This window comes from Diadema setosum, chromosome 7, assembly GCF_964275005.1.
Source record: "Diadema setosum chromosome 7, eeDiaSeto1, whole genome shotgun sequence".
In the NCBI taxonomy this organism is placed as follows: Eukaryota; Metazoa; Echinodermata; class Echinoidea; order Diadematoida; family Diadematidae; genus Diadema; species Diadema setosum.
This window is the reverse complement of record NC_092691.1, coordinates 3,128,718-3,147,298: the sequence shown is the minus strand read 5'-3', so window position 1 is coordinate 3,147,298 and position 18,581 is coordinate 3,128,718. Positions and strand designations below refer to the sequence as shown.

Sequence of the window (18,581 nt, the reverse complement as noted above, 5' to 3'; positions counted from 1 at the left end):
TATCCATGTGTTTGAGAACTGTGCATGGCTTTAGTGTACTGCCCACATATTCGACTTCATGTTGTGTGATTTGCATGGGCCAATAACAACCACCGCTTAAGTGGGAGCACCGCTTACACGAGAGAAAAACTTGTCTCCCGACCCCTCCCGATTAAGTGGTGAGCACTGTACAACAACACTAAATAACAAGTGCAATTTGTTAACGTCAATAAATGACAATTTGTTAATCAGTTCTAATAAAAACGATTAAATGAAAGAAAAAAACAAGGAAAAGTAGAAATTACGCGGTGCGTAATATATGTCCCCCCGGAAGTAGCATTTTGTAGCAAAATGTACAATATGGGTAAAAAATCAAGGTCAAAGGTCAAAGAAGTCGAAGGTCAAAATTCTGTGTAGAAGTTTTGAAGCCCTCACCTAGTGCCATCACATAAAGCAAACGGAATCGAAATCGGGTTAGAAATGGCGAAGGAGTAGCATTTTGTAGCAAAATGTACAATATAGGTCAAAGGTCAAGGTCAAGGGTCACAACTGAAATTCTGTGTAGAAATTTCAAAGCTCCCATGTAGTGCTATCATATAAAGCAAACAGATCAAAATTGGCTCATAAATGACAGAGAAGTAGCAAATTGAAGATTTTGATCACACACGGACGCTCACACGGACACACGGACGGACACACACACGTACGGAGCCCGTTTCATAGTCCCCTGCTCTAACTCGTTCGGCGGGGACAATTAAGTTGAATATAAGAAGGTCTATCTGGCACGCTACAATGACTTGTGTGCAAAACACTAGACGGCATTCAGGATTTCTCTACTTCGTTCATACCTGGTCTACTAGGGTGTTGAAAATGACCGGATTGCTGACCGCCACAATGTCCAGAAAGGCAGGGAAGGCGTCAGTTTGCACAGCAGCTGCTTGTATGTCATATGGATGTGACTGCAACAATCAGTGAAAGCAAGTAATGATTGTTAAGTTTAATAGCTATTTCATAAGCGATTTAAAGGGAGCAATGTACAATTTGTTATATTTTATTTCTCACAACCATTTACATAAATGGTAAGATGACCAAACCGAGCATGAGTGTATATAACAGAAAAAAAAAACCAAGCAAACAAAACTGTATTTAGAAGTATAGCAGCAGTCACGAATACATGATTAAGACCAAACAGGTATCAGGGAGGTAAATTTCAATCACAGCAGTTACATGCAACATTACATTTCAGTGTTTACAACAGCTAGACTACATTTTGACATCTGGGCAGGAGTTATCAATAAATGCATTTGATTTCTATTTGCCTTAATGTTCGAGAATTTGGGGTAACATAGCGACAGGGCACAAATGTTCAGTAACTGTTTTCAAAATGTATACATTATCTAGGCATCAACTGCGATGCCATATTTGACGCTCAGGATCAATCAAACTGAATCAAACCAAATCGCCCATTTGCCTCGAACTTGGCCGTGACGATGTCTGGCTGGGGCTTGTCTGGTGGCACGACTCGCCCCATGATGCGCTTGAGAATGCGGGCGTCGTGCTGGTCATGGCAGCAGAACGAGTACAACAGTGTCCTCAGGCACGCCTCCACTCCGAGCGCCCAGCGATCATCTCTCAGTGTCAGAAAGGTGCCTGGCAACGGGAAAAGGACCATTTTGCTGCAATATTAGTGAAGCGCTTGATGCAGCTACATTCATCATTGCTGTACGCAACATAATTATGTTATTTGATATACTTAATGTTGGTTCCTCCCTGTAGAGTATAGAGACATACAATGGTGCACTTGGTACTCATGATGTGAACCATCATAAAAATATAGAAAACACGCTCCTACCTCTCTCAACAAACTGGCCACCAACCCTCTTTCACAATCTATCACCAAGGGTCCTCGATGCAGATTTGAACCTCAGAGATATCACCATGCACATCCCCTTATAGAATTTTCCCATCACCGTCACAATGGTTTCCGCTTTCATGTTGACTCTTTTTCTCTGATGTTTGCTGCATGTAAGACTGTGACTCCGTTTTGGAAATTCTAATTGCGGCTATTCATAAACTTATGACAAGAAACAGTGAACAAAAGGCACGGTCACACTACATGGAACTATACATTTTTCCGGATTGATGCGCTTAGAAACATCAATATTAAGCGCTATATAGATGTTATTCATTATCATTATCATTATATACCGCCTGCTATTTTGCTTTGCGTAGTTAGGGCAGTGTGACCACAAACTTCTTGAGAAGTTGTCAGCAAAACTTCTTTTAAACTTCCTTCATGCACTTGTGAAGTTTCTCACTTCTCACTTCATGCATAGTTTTGTGTAGTGCGACCGCGCGCGGATGAAATTTTGAGAAGTTTGTGACATGATAACAGATCCATTCATGTTGTTTACGCACATTGTGCATTCTTTTGTACGTTGTTATACGTTGCATATTTTCCTGTTAGAGCTTGAACCTACGGGTAGTTTGGTATCACTGAAACTATGTGTAGTTTTTTTTTTTTTTTGGTTGTTGTTGTTGCTTTTTTTTTCTGCCGTGTGACCGCATGTTCAAACTATTGGAAGTTATCTGGAAGCAAACTAAGTATAGTTTACAAACATAAATCCAACCCTCAAAACAGAGATAATTGTGTCTGATATGACAGACCATTTTCCGGTGTTCGCTATACTGCCTCAAATGGCAAGTGAAAAAAAAAAAATCCCTCTTCTGTAGAAATACATCAGTGGAAGTTAAGTAGTACCAAATTGAATCTGGTGAAGGAGGCACTGAGCACACATGACTGATCACATAATATAAATGATGTAAATATTGCACATGATAATTTTTTTGAAATATAGATTGTGTCGTTACTTGTATTTGTACTACCCCTATACATACTAGCAGTAAGGGTAATTCTAGTTATAAACCGGAAGAATAGACTTTATTACAGATATAAATCCAATCCCACTCCTAAGTTAAAGAAAAATATACTACTTATACAAACATTTTGTTTACTCTCTTACGCTGTGCAAAGAAAGAGTATTACTCCTAGTTCATTGAATCATGCAACAACGACATTCAATTCAATTCAATTCAATTCAATTCAATTCAAAATATTTTATTTACATATAAAGTAATACAAAGTAATATACATAACGCTTACATGAGTACATAATATTTTAAGGAACTTCGAATTACGTAAGTTTCAAGAAAACATGAATGCAATATTTTAACGATATCAACTTTGGTTTGGATAAATAAACAAGTAATCAATGCAATCTTAATTTGTAACTCTACATGGAAAAGAGGAATTCACAAGAAAAGCATAGCTTGTAAAATTTGTGAATTACTCTAGAAGGTGAGGGCATCTCAAGATTTGTCAAGGACTTCATGTAGGACAATTTTGATATCCTGACGTCAGGCGAAATAATCAGAAAATAAAAAAAGGACTATGACAGGACAAGAACGAAAGCAGGGACGGAACAGACAGGAAATAAAACTAAACTAAGGTACATTAAAAAGACATGGAAAGTTATTAATGATGTTTTGCGCAAAAAGAAAAACATAACCAAAACAGACACATTGAATGTAAATGGAAAAAGAAAGTTGATTCTTTCGAAATTGCCAACGGCTTAGTAATCTTTTTGTGAATGTAGGTCCTAACCTTGCACGTAATATTCAATCCACTAATACACATATTTATGATTATTTAGATCATCACAATCCAAGCACACTGTTTTCTCTCCAGTTGTCATAAATATATATAATTGAGATTGTTAATACATTGAATAGTAGGAAAAGCCCTGGTTATGATGGAGTTACATCTATTATAATATTCTTTTAAAGCATGTTATTTCTGAAATAGCTGAGCCTCTAGCTTGTGCACATATTATTTAATCTGTCACTCAGCTCTAGTATTGTCCCTGACAAGATGGAAATTGCAAAAGTTATACCAATATTCAAAAAGGGCTCCCCTGAAGAATTCACAAATAATTACAGACCAATCTCTCTTCTCCCTCCTTCTCAAAATTACTGGAAAAGGTGGTTTATTCTTGTGTTGATGATTTTTTTTTGAAAAAAAAACAATATCATATGTGAATCCTAGTTTGGCTTTCGTGAGAAACATACAATTTCTCATGCCATCTTAAAATCACTGAACACGATAGCTCAATCCATAGATGAATTGTCTAATACAGTCGGTATTTTTTTTAAGTCTTTGATAACGTTAGCCATGATATAATTATAAGTTGTCTCGATACGGAAAAGACAATTCATTAGATCGGTTCAGTAGTTATTTACACAACAGGAAACAATTCGTCGTTGTTAATGGCCACAGATCTCACATAGAGACTATCACATAAGGTGTACCTCAGGGATCACTCCTTGGTCCATTGTTGTTCCTGCTGTTTGTAAATGATTTTCCGAAATCGAGTTATTTACTTTCCTTCACTCTTTTTGCCGATGACACAAGTGTATTTTATTCTCACCAGAACCGTACTAACCGTACTGCCCTTCTGTTTTATATAAGAAAGAACAGTCATGTTCATAATTACTCTACTCGTCAGCAAAACTTTTTTCCATAGGGCCTATACCTCTTACACGCACCACCTGTGCACACACAAAAAAAAAAAAACAACTGTTGTTTATTTTGGTCCTAAGCTTTGGAACATTACCAACTGATGTTAAGTTTATCTGTTTATCTGTATTCAAGCAAAGATTTAAAAAACATTTCATCTTATATGTTGATTGATGATAATATGACCTTTAATCAATGACCAATGTGTGCAGTGAATTTACGCCTACTTGAACTGTATGTCATTACTCGACTCTCCTTTTTTATTTCTTCGCTGTCTTCTCTTCCTTCCCCACTTCCCTCTTGTTTTGTTTTGTTTTTTTTTTTGTTTCCACCTCCACCCTCTATTCATCTTGCAATACACTGCATACCACTTTAACTCATCTGCACGTAATATTTCTTTTTTTGAGGGGATCTTGCTTAACAAGCTGTGCTTTCTCAAGGTCCCCGAGCAACATTCCATGTAAACATGAACCTAGTTCAACTTTTCGTAATTATACAAACAGTGTACTTGTCCCCACAAGGGGTATGTGTTTCATGTCAATGGTTTGTGAAAATAAATGAAACTGAATTAATTTGAATTGAATTGAAATTAGTTTTGCGGAGTGTGACTGCGGCTATTCTTACCAATGGGTCCAAGGGGTTTCTGGTTGAACTCGCCGGCGACAGCACATCTGTTGATCTCAGTTTGCAGGGCAGGCACATAGTCTCCAAACAACTTCAGCCTGTTCTTCTTGCTACCTTCCAGGTCTGTGAGCCGCTGCTTAATGGCCCTGATAGACTGGAGGCTGCCACTCTCCTGCAACCTGGGTCAAGGTAAATTTGGAAGAAATGAGCTGGATTGCAAATTATGACCGACTGTCTTTGGACTGAGCACTGCAACCTATGATAAACACATGCTGGGGCAAAAGGATCATTTCAATTTTTGCAATCTTTTGCAATTCTATTACACATTCGTGGCCTTGGCCATAACTGGCTGAGCTATATTGCATTCAGTGAATTAAAGGCACCAGAATGTTTTCCTAATTCCTTAGTTAGAACTAGAAACGTCGCTATGGCAATTGGTATGCCTCCGCCATTTGCCTGGTTCTCCCTATAGTTCTAGCGTATGTCTCGATAATGTGAGATGACAGTTTCACTTAATTGGCAAAAAAAAAAGAAGAAATGACATACTCAGTATTTGACCAACATGTGTTGAGATTTTACTTTCCCTGCACTAGGTTTCATTTGGATGGATGGCTAAATCATTTAGAAAATCAAGTATTTAGGCATTTGAGCATTTTCAAAGTGTGTTTTGAAATGGCTGAGATATCCAAAAATAAAGTGGTCCTAAGATGGAACCCATATTTTATTAGGATCACTTTGCTTTTGCTTTGTTGTCGAGCCCGCCGGAAGTGAGGGGAGACTAAGGGATCGCCTGCGGCGTCTGTCCGTCCGTCGTCCGTCTGTCGTTCGTCCGTAACGCTACAAAAACTTGAATAACTCTCTACTGAGGACTTCAATTTCAATCAAAGTTGGAAGAGTGGTTATACAAATTTAAGTAACACATTTTACCAAACATGAAAGTCACCTCTGTCATACCATGTATGTGTTGCGCGCATGCGCACGGTGCTTGGATACGAACATGGCGGTCCACAGCAGACGGTACAATAAATCACAGCATGGTCCGTGAACCTACACCATAACTCATTCTTGTATTTGGTTAGCTTTATTTGTGTGAACCATCTCGCACAACATGGTGGCAGCTATGGTGATTGTCATTTCGATGACAAAGACAGAACTGTGATGATTAATCATGGATTTTTTGCATCGTGATCGGTGGTGGTCACTGGCCCCTGGGATGGTGCAGCTTCAGACACTCGCGAGAGCCGTGCATTGTGCATGCCTGCACATATATCCAGCCGACACTAGCGTACCGTCTACACTGAGTACTACGCGTTGTGTAGTAAATGCACGACGCGTCGACCGTGTTACAGACTGTCGTAAGGCAATCATCACGATCGATTCTACCGATCCCATGGCGTGATTATGCAGTAACGCTGATAAATCCATAATTCTTAATTAAGCATGTATGGACGCTTTGCAGTTTCATTAGAATTATGGTGAGTTCGATATTTTGACTTTGTGACATAGAATGCCTGACAGTGGTGATGAGAAAAGTCAGTTTGTTGTGACTGGTCGTGCACTGCAATACGTTACGGTAGCCTATGACAGTAAGGTTTAATGGACGCTTTGCAGCACACACAGGCTACATATACCGCTATCCTGTTGTAATACATGTTATTTCACATGATAAGTGATGCAACCTGGCCGCTGGGAATTTTCTTCGGACTGAAAGAGGCTGATTGCGCAGGCTGTTCTACCCTGACGTGATACGACTACGAAGCCTTCGTCAAGGACTCTACTGATACTGAGGTTCTACGGGTTCTACGGTCTACAAGAGGCACGATTCAACCATCATTGGGAGTCTTCGGACTGATGCTGAATACGCAGGCTCTTCTATTTGCTACTCCGCTGCAACGCAGAGTGCTACACAAGTGATGCGATTCGCTAATTCGACTTTGACTCTTCGGACGGACTGTCGACTGTGAGCTGAGCTGGACGCTACACAAGTCGAGCGTAGCATTAAGAGCACTGCATGCTGAGACCGATGTGTTGATCGAGACTTGAGATGATAAACACTAGACATTACCTTCTTCAGTACACAACAACTGAAGTTGAATGATGTGTCATAACATGAACACTAAGTAGTGCTTAGCTGAGAAGTTTCTCAACTCACATACACATAGACTCTATGTACTTTTACTATGTACTAGATGAGCCTAACCTAGTTTGAGTAGGATGCCCTAGGTGTATTACTAGTCTACCACTATAAGACTAAAAGGCTATGAATTGTGAATGCACAGTAGACATGGTCTACAGGTCAGTATTGTGAGGCTGTATGCGTCTATGTTAGATGTGAATGCACAGTACAGGTCACTATTAATTGTGAGACTACATTGTTTATATACAGTGTGAATGTACAGTACACATGTTGGTTTCAATACCCTGTGGTATCTTCTAGAACAGTGGATGTATATAAGCAGTGTATACATTTACATGTGTACGTAGTGCTGTATTGTCAGTGACAATGAAGCAAAGTTTAAGATATTCACCAGTGGTTTCCGTACGGACAATGTGCATCTGTGTGACACAATAAGGTGTCGAATGCAATGTGTATCGATTACGTATTAATTGTACGTGTCACGTACACTTTGTACATGAGAATGTACTGAACACTATTGTCTATTATGAGTGTGTATACAGTTTATAAACTGTGTCTAGCCAGTACACATAATATAGGTACCGTAAAACGGGGTGAATAGGGACAAATTTAAAGTTCTCATGATTGTATTTTTTTTCATGCAGCCCAGAGACTCAATCTTATGTGGGGATTTTATGTCCACCTAAAATACCTTTAATTTGGTATTGTGAAAGAAAATAAATATTTGGGGGAAAAGTATGTTTTTTGATAAAATGATGCTGTCCCTGTTGACCCCAAATTTGGGGTCAACAGGGACAACACTAATTTTGATCCAAAAAAAGCTGTTTGGAGGCATTTTTTTTTTCAATCCATCCAATGAATTTGATTAAGGGAACAACTACAGACTTTGAAATGATTTACAAACATTCAAGAGCAATCTATTCCATTGTTAAATCAATCTTTAACAAAAATTTCAACAGCCCAACAAAATGAGCTGATATAAAAAAATGTGACCCATCAGGTCGAAGGTTAAGATTGAAAAGTAAGTCAAAACTTTACTAATCCATTGAATTGCACTCAAATATTAACCCACTTCTTCTTCAAGTGGCAAATCATGATGTACAATCTTATTCATACACTCTAAATTCAGTGTAACTTGACTCTTATGATGTCGGGGATAATTTGGGAGTTCTTACAGCAATTTTAAGCTAGCACCTATAGTATGGGTCTGACCCAAACAGATGTGTTATTGGCATTAAAACATGCAGAAGACAGAGAAGAGGGTAATGAAATACAAGTGGAAAAGTCCTAGCCTGTCTTAGGCAGTGAAAAATATTCCCAAGAGGGTGGGTGGGGCCGGGGTTCCCAGACCCTTCCTCCCCAAGTTAGGGTTAAGACAGCAAAGTTCACTCTCATATATGTATACAAAAGTGAAGCCACATATCCAAAGATCTTATTGCTCTCTTGTCAAGAGATTTAGAATAAAAATTCACACTTTTGGAAATAGCTGGACATAACAAACATTTCAGAGCAATTTATGACATTATAATAGTTAATCTTACAGAAAATTTAAAGGGCCAATCAAACGACACCATGGTGTCCCTATTCACCCCAGTCTAACTGATTTTTTGCCCAAGAGAAGAAAAAATGTGCTGTCACAAATTCCTGTTGACATAATTATTTCAAATTTAAAGGTGTGTTGTAGGACCTAATAGGCTAGATTCATGAGCCTTTTATAGCGAATTTCATTAATCAATGGCCACAGGAGGAGAAAAGTTTTGACCGCCCTGATTTTTTTGTGAATTTTTGAAAACTTTTCATTTGGACCTCCAGTACCCTTTAAAAATTTTTCACATCAGAAGGACCACTTTCTGGACACTGTTGGATGGTCCTTCCATCCTGTGATAAAAATAAGAAAAAAAGTTCAAGCAAATTTGAAACATGCACATTCAAAAAACTTTTCTCGGTTTTGTCCCTATTCACCTCGCCGTCCCTTTTCACCCCGTTTTACGGTATTGATTATAGACAGTGCCAATTCATACAGCTTGTATGCAAATTATGTACAACAGTGTGTACGTTTAACTTCGGCAAATGTATAGTACGGTACACATTCAGATTTGCTTGCATTGTATAGTCACCTGACTGCATAAATTAATACATGCTTGTATATAGTGTGATACATGTTTATCATATTTTGATTGCACATTTACAGCTTTTGTTCATTTCCCTGAATAGCAAAGCAGACACCATGGCATCAGCTTCATTGCCAACCCCAGTCATGGATTGGTCTAACCCAGACAGGGCTCAAGCTCTTCGTGAATTCAAACAGCTTGCCAGTATGTGGTTCACGATCAGGAAAGACCCAGATGCTGAGCAACACACCTACATCATTATGTGGTCTGGGAAAGAGGGGTTGTTCAGTACATGGAAGCTGACAGACGACGAAGTGAGGGATCCAGCAAACATTTGGAAGGCGTTCTAGAACCGCAAGAGAATTTCCGGATCCATCGTCTTGAATTCCAGCGTTACCAGCAAGGTTTAAATGAGCCAATAGATGACTTCATGCTCAGGTGTAGAACCAAGGCTGTGAAGTGCAGATTCCAGTCAGAAGCCATCATCGAGGAAAGAGTAATCGAGGTCCTGATTGCAGGTGTTAGACACCCAGAGGTACAGAAAATCCTTCTCAGTCGGGACGAAAAGCTCACGCTGGATGAAGCACTGAAGATCACACGTAGTCATGAAGCCAGTGCAGCGCACATGAATCAACTGAGCTCCCTGGACAAAACCTCTGTGCATGCCATGCACAGTGGGCAGCAGTGCAAGAACTGTGGAACGACACACAAACCGAAACAGTGCCCTGCATATCATTCCACTTGTCACAAGTGCAGACGAAAGGGACATTGGAAACAGTGCTGCAGGTCGCAGAGCAGGAACCGATCAGCGTCAAGAGGTCATTCACAGGAGAAACAAGCACAAGGCGGTGGTCGTAGCTGCAGTCGTGGTAGAGGTTACAGCCACCCGAACCAGAAAAGCCGGCAACAGAACTCCAGGAATAACCGCCATGACTCAAAGAAACAACATCTCCATCCAATAGGTTCGGATAGACGAGATAACCCAGTTCCTACCTTTGAAAACCTGGCATTAGGAACAATCACTGTCGGGGATATACACAGTAACCAGGTACCTGGTGTAGAACGTGATGAGTTGTTTGCAACATTGAACATCAGCCTGAAGAGCAAGCCAGGTAACCACACGTTGAGGGTGAAAGTCGACACTGGAGCGCAGAGCAATGTACTGCCTCTTCGCATCTTTAAGATTGCGTTTCCTGATCTAGTCAACGAGAAAGGCTACCCACTGGAGTCTGCTGTCAAACCGAGTCAAACCAAGCTCTACGCGTACAATGGCTCAATCATACCGCAGTATGGAAGCACTGATTTTCCATGCCAGTATGCAGATGGAAAATGGTTTCGCACTGGATTTTTCATCGTGGAAACTGCGGGTCCTGCCCTTCTCAGATTACAGAGTGCAGTGAAGATGAAACTCGTTCAAGTTCACTGCGAAACTCATCAAGAGGCGTGCCCAATTAGGAACATAGGGGATCTCAAGTCGACGTACCCGGACAGATTCCAAGGACTGGGGAGGCTTCCACGTGAATGCCACATCACCCTGATGGAAGATGCTGTACCGGTAGTCCATCCTCCAAGGAAATTCCCTATAAAGCTCAAGGATGAACTGAAAGAGGACCTTGATAGGATGGAAGCAGCTGAGGTGATCGCCAAAGTCACAGAACCAAAAGACTGGGTTTCTTCTCTGGCTTTCAGCAGGAAGTCCAACGGCAAACTTCGAGTATGCTTACACCCGAAGGACCTTAACAGAGCATGCAAGTGCACCTTCCACAAGACACCTACAATAGAAGAGACCACTCACAAACTCCATGGTGCACAGGTGTTTTCCAGGTTGGATGCCAGGAGTGGATATTGAAGTATTGTACTGGATGAAGAGTCTAGTTTCTTGACTACCTTCAACTCGCCGTTTGGAAGGTACAGATTCAGATGCTTGCCATTTGGGATCAAGGTCGCGCAGGACGTGTTCCAGGAAAGAATGGACCAGATCCTCGAACAATGCCCTGGAACCATAGGCATTGCTTATGACATTGTTGTCTTCGGACGCAATGAAGCTGAGTACGACAAGGCTTTGCACAACTTGATGACAGTCGCCAGGAAGTACGGTCTGGTGTTTAATGCTGAGAAGTGCAGTATCAAGCAACCGCTGGTCACCTTCTTTGGATGCGTCTATGACAAAGATGGGATCCACCCAGCAAAAGTGAGGGACATTGTCAACCTGCCTGAACCAACCAACATTCGTGAACTGCAGCAGTTTCTGGGAATGGTACAGTACTTGGCTCCGTTCACACCAAGCTTGTCGGACAAGACAGAGACGCTACGGGCCCTCACCAGAAAGGACACTGACTTTCAATGATCTGCATCGCACCGAAATGCGTTCGAGGAGCTTAAGAGAGTTGTATCGTCACTCTGCACTCTCACCTACTTTGATCCCATGAAACACTCAACAATCCAGGTTGACGCTTCCACTCGAGGAATGGGAGCAGTACTCCTACAGGAAGGGAAGCCTGTAGCCTTTGCCAGCAAGGCACTCACAGACACAGAAACGACAGACAGACACAGATTTCACACATACGTCTACGGCTCGAAGTTCACAGTGGAATCTGACCACAAACCGCTGGAAAACATCCACCGGGAAATATCTGGCCTGTACACCTGCTTCTTCGCCTTCTTATGACTTCAGTCTGGTATACAGACAAGGATCAGAAGTGACTCTCGCTAATGGCTTGACGTGACTCAATCCAGAGGAATAGCCAAGCATCGAGTTTGACAAGACTATCCATGTGATCTCTGTCGCACCAGACAGGTTGAGACAGCTCCAGGAGGAAACAGCGAACTGTCCAGAACTGAGAACACTCAAGGAAGTGATTCATAAAGGTTAGCCAGAGACAGCAAAGAAGGTGCCAAAGGAAGTATGGCAGTACTGGGCCCTGTTTTATCGAGATAAAGTTAGCGTTGATTTTGTAGTCAACGCTAACTTTATCCAACTTGAAGTCCGCTATAACTTAAAATCAACTGTAAGTCTCCGTTTTACGAAGAGACTTCATAGTCGATTATAGTTATAGCTCATCATCATGACTTCATTATTGATTTAGTCAAAACAAAAAACACAGGACTATGCTGGTTTCCGGTACTGTCTGCTTAAAAACAATGCAATACATAAAGCAAAACAAACAACAGAATCACATAACAAAGCCACGGAAGCGTAGTCTGCTGCTGCGCCGCAGTATGATTAGCGCTACAGCCGCTGAATTACTCTAGTAGCAGTATGTTTGCAACAAAACCGCTAAATATGCAGTTGTTTTGCGTTGTATTGACGAAAAGTAGGTCGATAGATCTAGCACATCTCGAGCTCAACGAAAATCTGCGTACGCGCGTACCGTGAAGATCCCACACACTGCACTTCGTAAGATCTCAGTCGCAGTATTCATTGACGTGGATATAAAAAACGTAGAGTAACTGACTGTCCAAGGTGAAGGTCGTGTAGGCCTATGCATTGTTTCAAGGCTTGTGTGTTTACGTGTAGGATTATGGAAACTTGTGAGAGTCTGATGACTACAGTAGCTTGTTTTTACCTCTATGGCGCAGATCGGCATTGTAAAGAATAGATCGCGAGTCTACATGTCGAAATTCTAGACCTAGTAGACGCCGCTACCTAGTCATTCAGTGAATACGGTAAGGAAACGACTCGCTGTGTAACGTTACTTACGTCTTAGGCCTATTAAACGTTAGTTAGGCCTATTCACTGGTTAGATCTTAAGTTACTGTCGTACTCGGTGCTATAGAATTAAACCCTTTATTTTCTGTATAGGCCTACTGAACTCTTGATAAGTATCTATTAACGAACTAGCTCTACGTAGGCCTACGCACGTCAGAAATCACTGGTTTCCTCGCATATATGGGTTCTGTGGCAAGATATGCATTGCATACATTCGCGGTTCCATTTACTCGGTTACCCGTACTTTAAATTGCCCTTGCTGGCGATGGCTTGATTGGCGGGCCGAGGCGCCGGGCGCGCAGGCTGGGATTGAAATTGCTGTCTAGGGTGTTTGCGTGCAGCAGTCGCGTAAGCAATGCGTGCCGATCGTGAATTTCATGCAAGGAAAAGACCATAATTACATGAAAGAAACGCAACTAAATGTTAGAGAAAGTGAGCAGTTAATAGACAAACATTTGTGACAAGACCCCAGCTAGACTAGGAAAGTGTCACAGTCATCTTTCTTCCGTAGATTGCCTTACAATTGAGTCTACCTAACTGTCTCTACTTAGAGTTGATATTTTATCAACTGTAAAGTTATCATGGATTTGGAGCGGTTGAGAAAACTTATAATTGATTTGGGAGGAATTTGGAGTTGATTTCAACTCTGGGTGTCTTGATAAAACGGACTTCAAGTGGATTTGGAAGTTAATCATTGATTAAGTGGACTTAGAGTTAATATGAGAGGTTAATCATAGATTATCTTGACTTAACGTTAAATTTATCTTTTGATAAAACGGGGCCCTGGTGAAGTAGGGATTCGCTCACTGTAGAAGATGGGATCATCTTGAAAGGCGAAAGGGTTGTCATATCGAAACCAGTACAGCAGGAGATACTTCACAAGCTGCACGAACTTTACTTCAAATCTTGTCAGCGCTTTTTCATCAGTATTTAGTAATCTATCCAAACTTGACCTATCAGTAGTTGCATGGTTACTAAATCCCTGGCGTGTAGGTGTAGCAATGTGCACCAAACCAAAAGGAAAGTCAGGGAAACAAAATGAGTATTTAGGGGATTTATAGTTAATCTCTATTTATGGGCAGTTAGTTTCCAGACATCTGCCAATAGGCAAGGAAAGCACGGCATCATGCATGACATTTAAATGATAAACAAGGCAGTGTAAGGGTAAATAATCATTCAATGTTAGAGAACAATGATACCAAATAGTAGTTGTTTTATGCCTCCAAGCCTCCAACACTCTACACACTCAATGAATTTAACAAGTTCAGTCTAATCTTTTTAATGCTGAAAAGATTAAATTTCTGCAACAAATTCTCCCAGGTCTCAGGGAGTTAAAGGTGCACATACAGTTTACACTAAATGTAACCACACAACCGTTCACCCCCAACTGGGTACTCATTGATACACCTTGGTAGAGAAGTGCACCTTGGGCACAAAGAGTCTCTTGCTCAAGGACACAAGCACAAAAACATGGCTTGAACTCTAGACCTTTGTCCTGACAGCCCAAGGTGCAGAACACCACTAGACCAAAACACCTCCACAATCACGGTAGGACTGCTAGAGCTCACCTGAGATCGTAAGTCTCTGCCCTGGCCCTGTCGATGGCTGCTTTGAACTGACCAATCTCCCTGTCCGAGTTCTCTCTCTGAGCCTCAAGCGTCTTCTTCTGTTCCTTGAGCTCATCTATCTTCCGTTCCCGTGCCAGACGTTTCTCCTCGAATTGGGCCCTGTCCCTGCATCGTTCCAAGAGTCAACCTTGCTCGTGTAGTTCACAGAGTTCTATTTCCAACAAAAACTCAGAATTTTATCATTCTTCTGCATTGTCAATTACAATGGATCCTCACAATGTTCCACGTGATTTGTGGATTGTACATTTTTTTTTTCTGGCGGCATTTCTCTTTTGCAAAGGTTTACAAATTGATTCTAACTTCTAAAGGCCGTAGATGCATCTGATTTGCTACTTTTTTTAAGCTTTAACTATTGAATACATCTGAACTTATTTAGATGAGAGACATGCAGATACTCTTCCACCCAATGTATTCTCACATAACTTTTTCTCCCTAGCTTGTGTTAATTGTTTTTATTTCAGTATGGCACAAGCTTAATCAGCCAGGACTTTTCTTTAGAATGTCCATGCACAAATTAAAACAAACAAACAAATAAACGAAAGAATATTTCATGATGTAATTTTACAAAGTAATATAATATTCCAATACTTCTAAGTCCGCCATGCAGGAATGGACAATGAGGGCAAGGTGCCTCGCCTAGGAGCCTAATCACAGCTGCTGGTGGACTGTAACCAAGGGCCTTGTGATTCAGAGTTTTTGGTCTCTTCCACTGAGCCTCTATAACTCCTATCTTAAAACACAAAAGAACACGTAAAAAGGACTTTGTAGGAAAGCTTACCTCTCCTTCTCCCTTTTGATTATCTTTAGAAGATCGTCCCGGTCCGATTCCAGATCTTTCTTTTCAGAGGTCTTTTGCCTTAACTCTTTCTGCAAGACAAACGATAAAATGTTCCTTTTCTATCAGCAGGGGCCCAGTATAGTTTAGAAGACAAAAAAAAAAATGGTTTCCCACAAAATGGAGGAGGAAGCCTACCAAATTATGCATCAAAGTGGAATTCCACCTAAAAAAAAAAATGATGATTAAGGTAATTAATGACATAAAACAGAAAACAGAAAAAAAATACGTGAAACTTTACTAAAATCAGGTACAAGATTACAAAGCAATTAATGACCAGGTAGCGTGGGGATTTATGGGTGGCCCGATTCATTCGCTGCCCAGCGAGGTACATTCGAAAAAAAAAAAAACAAATAGCATCGGTCAGCAGATATATGCATCGAGCTCATCAGTATTCGATCAACTCTAGTCGAGATTCATTGACTATGTGTGTACATATGTAGAGCTCAGTCATAAAGCTTTACCCAAATCATTATGGGGATTCTCAAATTATATCCCAGCCGGGCCAGCCTTGCCACTCCATGGCATTCCCCACTCTACCCAGTCGTTATATTTGAAGCTTCATATTTTCATGAAATTGATATGCAAATTACATGGATTGACAATGTCATCACCTCTCAAGGACCCATACTCACAAATCTTTACTAACTTTCCTTGTTTTAGAAATGAAATTAAGATAACAAAATATATAAATTCCTTCTTTCTCATCAAATTACAAAATGAGAGAATAAATTAGCAATTATGACTGTCATCAAATTGGGGGTTCTGGGTAAATTATTCCCCCATAAACGATTTCTTATGTTTTTGCACAACCCAGTGGGAGAGTTGTGGGGCTCAATTCCCTTCTACAAAGATGCCCTCGCAGCAAAGACAAAAAACCCGGTAAATGCTAAGATGACATCAGAAGGTTGCTCATGACATGCTTCTCACTATCTTAGCAGAACTGAGCCAGCAAGGGTGCCAGATTATTAGAAGGCACTTTTAGTGAGTTGAGGAGAGACCAAACATCCGAAGAATCCTTAAAAGACACACTCTCAGACGAAATCATTTTTTTTTTCGTCTTCTCCAACTGCCCATAAATAGACTATACGGCTCTCAGAATCTCCTGTCAGAATTGCTCACCTCAAAACCCTTAGCCGTCACCTCTAGACGGCGTTTGTAGGCTAAGATATCTATGCGTTGCGACTTGAGATTCTCCATTCTCCATTTGAAATCATCAATCTGGTTCTGAAGTTTGGTAAACTTCTCTTCAGCCTCTAGTTCTTTGGCCTGCCAAGAAACGTTTAGAGCAACATCGGTATGATGACCATTACTTGCTTTTACATGATGAACAACACATACCGGTTAAGCCAATTTATGTCAGGTTTACTTCGCTGACATGTCGGTGAGTGATGTATTCATTGCAACAGATCGCACTAGAAAGGAACTTGAAGGTACTGTAAGAACTGTTATTTTCCCATACAGATATTTTCGCGAATGAGGAGGTCACAGACATTTTCTCGAGATGATGTTTTCGCAAATTTGACACCAATTAAGGTTTTTGTAAGTGCACTTACCGGTAATGCCTGTCATATGTCCACTTACTCCATCCCTTTGTGCGATCAAGACCGGGGGGGGGGGGGCATTTCATTAAGCGTTTTGTCCGACAAACATGTAAGACAAATTAATGCAAATTAAACTCTCACAAAAATAACAGCTTTTGCAGTATATATCATTGACAAGTATTATTGCCTACTGTCAATGCTTGGGTTTAATAGTGTGAGTGTCAGAAGGTTAGTGTATTTTAATCCTTGTAAAGGACGTAAATTATTTTTATATGAGAAAAAAAACATAAAGACAGAGAGAGACCATTGGGTCTTGCACACACAGAGTCATCGGCAGTGCACTGAACATGAGGCGAACTATTAAAAAAACCTTGAGATTCTGGAAAGGTTGCTTGCCCCCTTGGGCAACATCATCATAATTCTTGGTTATCTGGTGTCCATTGGTCACACACAATCTAGGCATTAGTTTTCAAGAAGGAGATGAAAATGTAAAAAGTTTACACACGGTAGACATTCACTGGTGAGCCAGCCATTCGGTTCAGGTGAGCTAAAATGACACATTCACCTTCGTTTCACTTGCAAGCTATGAAACCTCCGCAAGAATATAACAACACTCTGGCACATGGAAGCGCACTATTTTTCCCAATAAGAGAGCTCTTTGAAGGTCACCTTTCCTATGACTGTTGTGCATTAAAATTTAATTCAAGAGTGTCATGTGAGTGAAAGGAATCGACTTATTTGCAGAGAGTAGTTATAGATCGAGAAAATGATCTTGGATACACGGGAACCAGCCAAAAGAAAACATATAACTACACACTCTCCATGAAAAACAAATTTATTTCACATGTAATTTGCCTTTACGCAGCCTGATAAATTATGAATAACACCAAGAGAGAAGGAATTTGCACGATAGTACCAGTAAACCCATTAACCATATACTCACTGACAACATTTCACTCCAGATTACGTCAAAGTATCAAAGCTATTGCTGGCTGTGCTCAGAGCCTACATAAGCTTTTCAAGCACACTTTTACATATCAGTACCTTGTGGGTTGAAAAAGATGAAAAGCAACCTCAGGCAGGAAAAAAAAAAGTTGTAAAAACACTAACATTTTACTTATGTTTCTTTATTTCAACTCTGGATATACAGAGAGTAAACTCTGTGAAGAAACAGCCAAAGTCCGATAATGGGGAAATCAACCAGTGTGTCAATCCGTGGGTTTTGTGGTACAAAGTCACATGTGCCATACAGTGAACTTAGGGTTTTCTGGTGTTTTGGTAATTGAGTAGATCAGACATTCTGAAACAAAGGCACACCACACAAATCTGGTTTTCTTTCCTAACCGGTGCATATTCATGATTGCAGCCTTACCTGCTCTGTTTTGATCTTGTCGTCAAATTCTTGAGTCCTGGTTTCCTCTTCTTGCAAGTCCTTCTG

General features: G+C 40.6%; 1 protein-coding gene across 1 annotated transcript in view; it reads right to left on the bottom strand.

Annotated features, from left to right (window-relative positions):
- Positions 1-6,428, bottom strand: part of LOC140230573 (structural maintenance of chromosomes protein 6-like) — a 35,209-nt gene extending 28,781 nt beyond the window's left edge. The window contains exons 1-4 of the mRNA XM_072310715.1: positions 6,382-6,428; positions 5,180-5,358; positions 1,451-1,629; positions 828-938 (exon numbers count right to left, since the gene is read on the bottom strand). Coding sequence (XP_072166816.1) covers positions 828-938; positions 1,451-1,629; positions 5,180-5,358; positions 6,382-6,428 — 516 coding nt within the window. The remainder of the gene's footprint in view (positions 1-827; positions 939-1,450; positions 1,630-5,179; positions 5,359-6,381) is intronic.
- Positions 6,429-18,581: the final 12,153 nt, after the last annotated feature.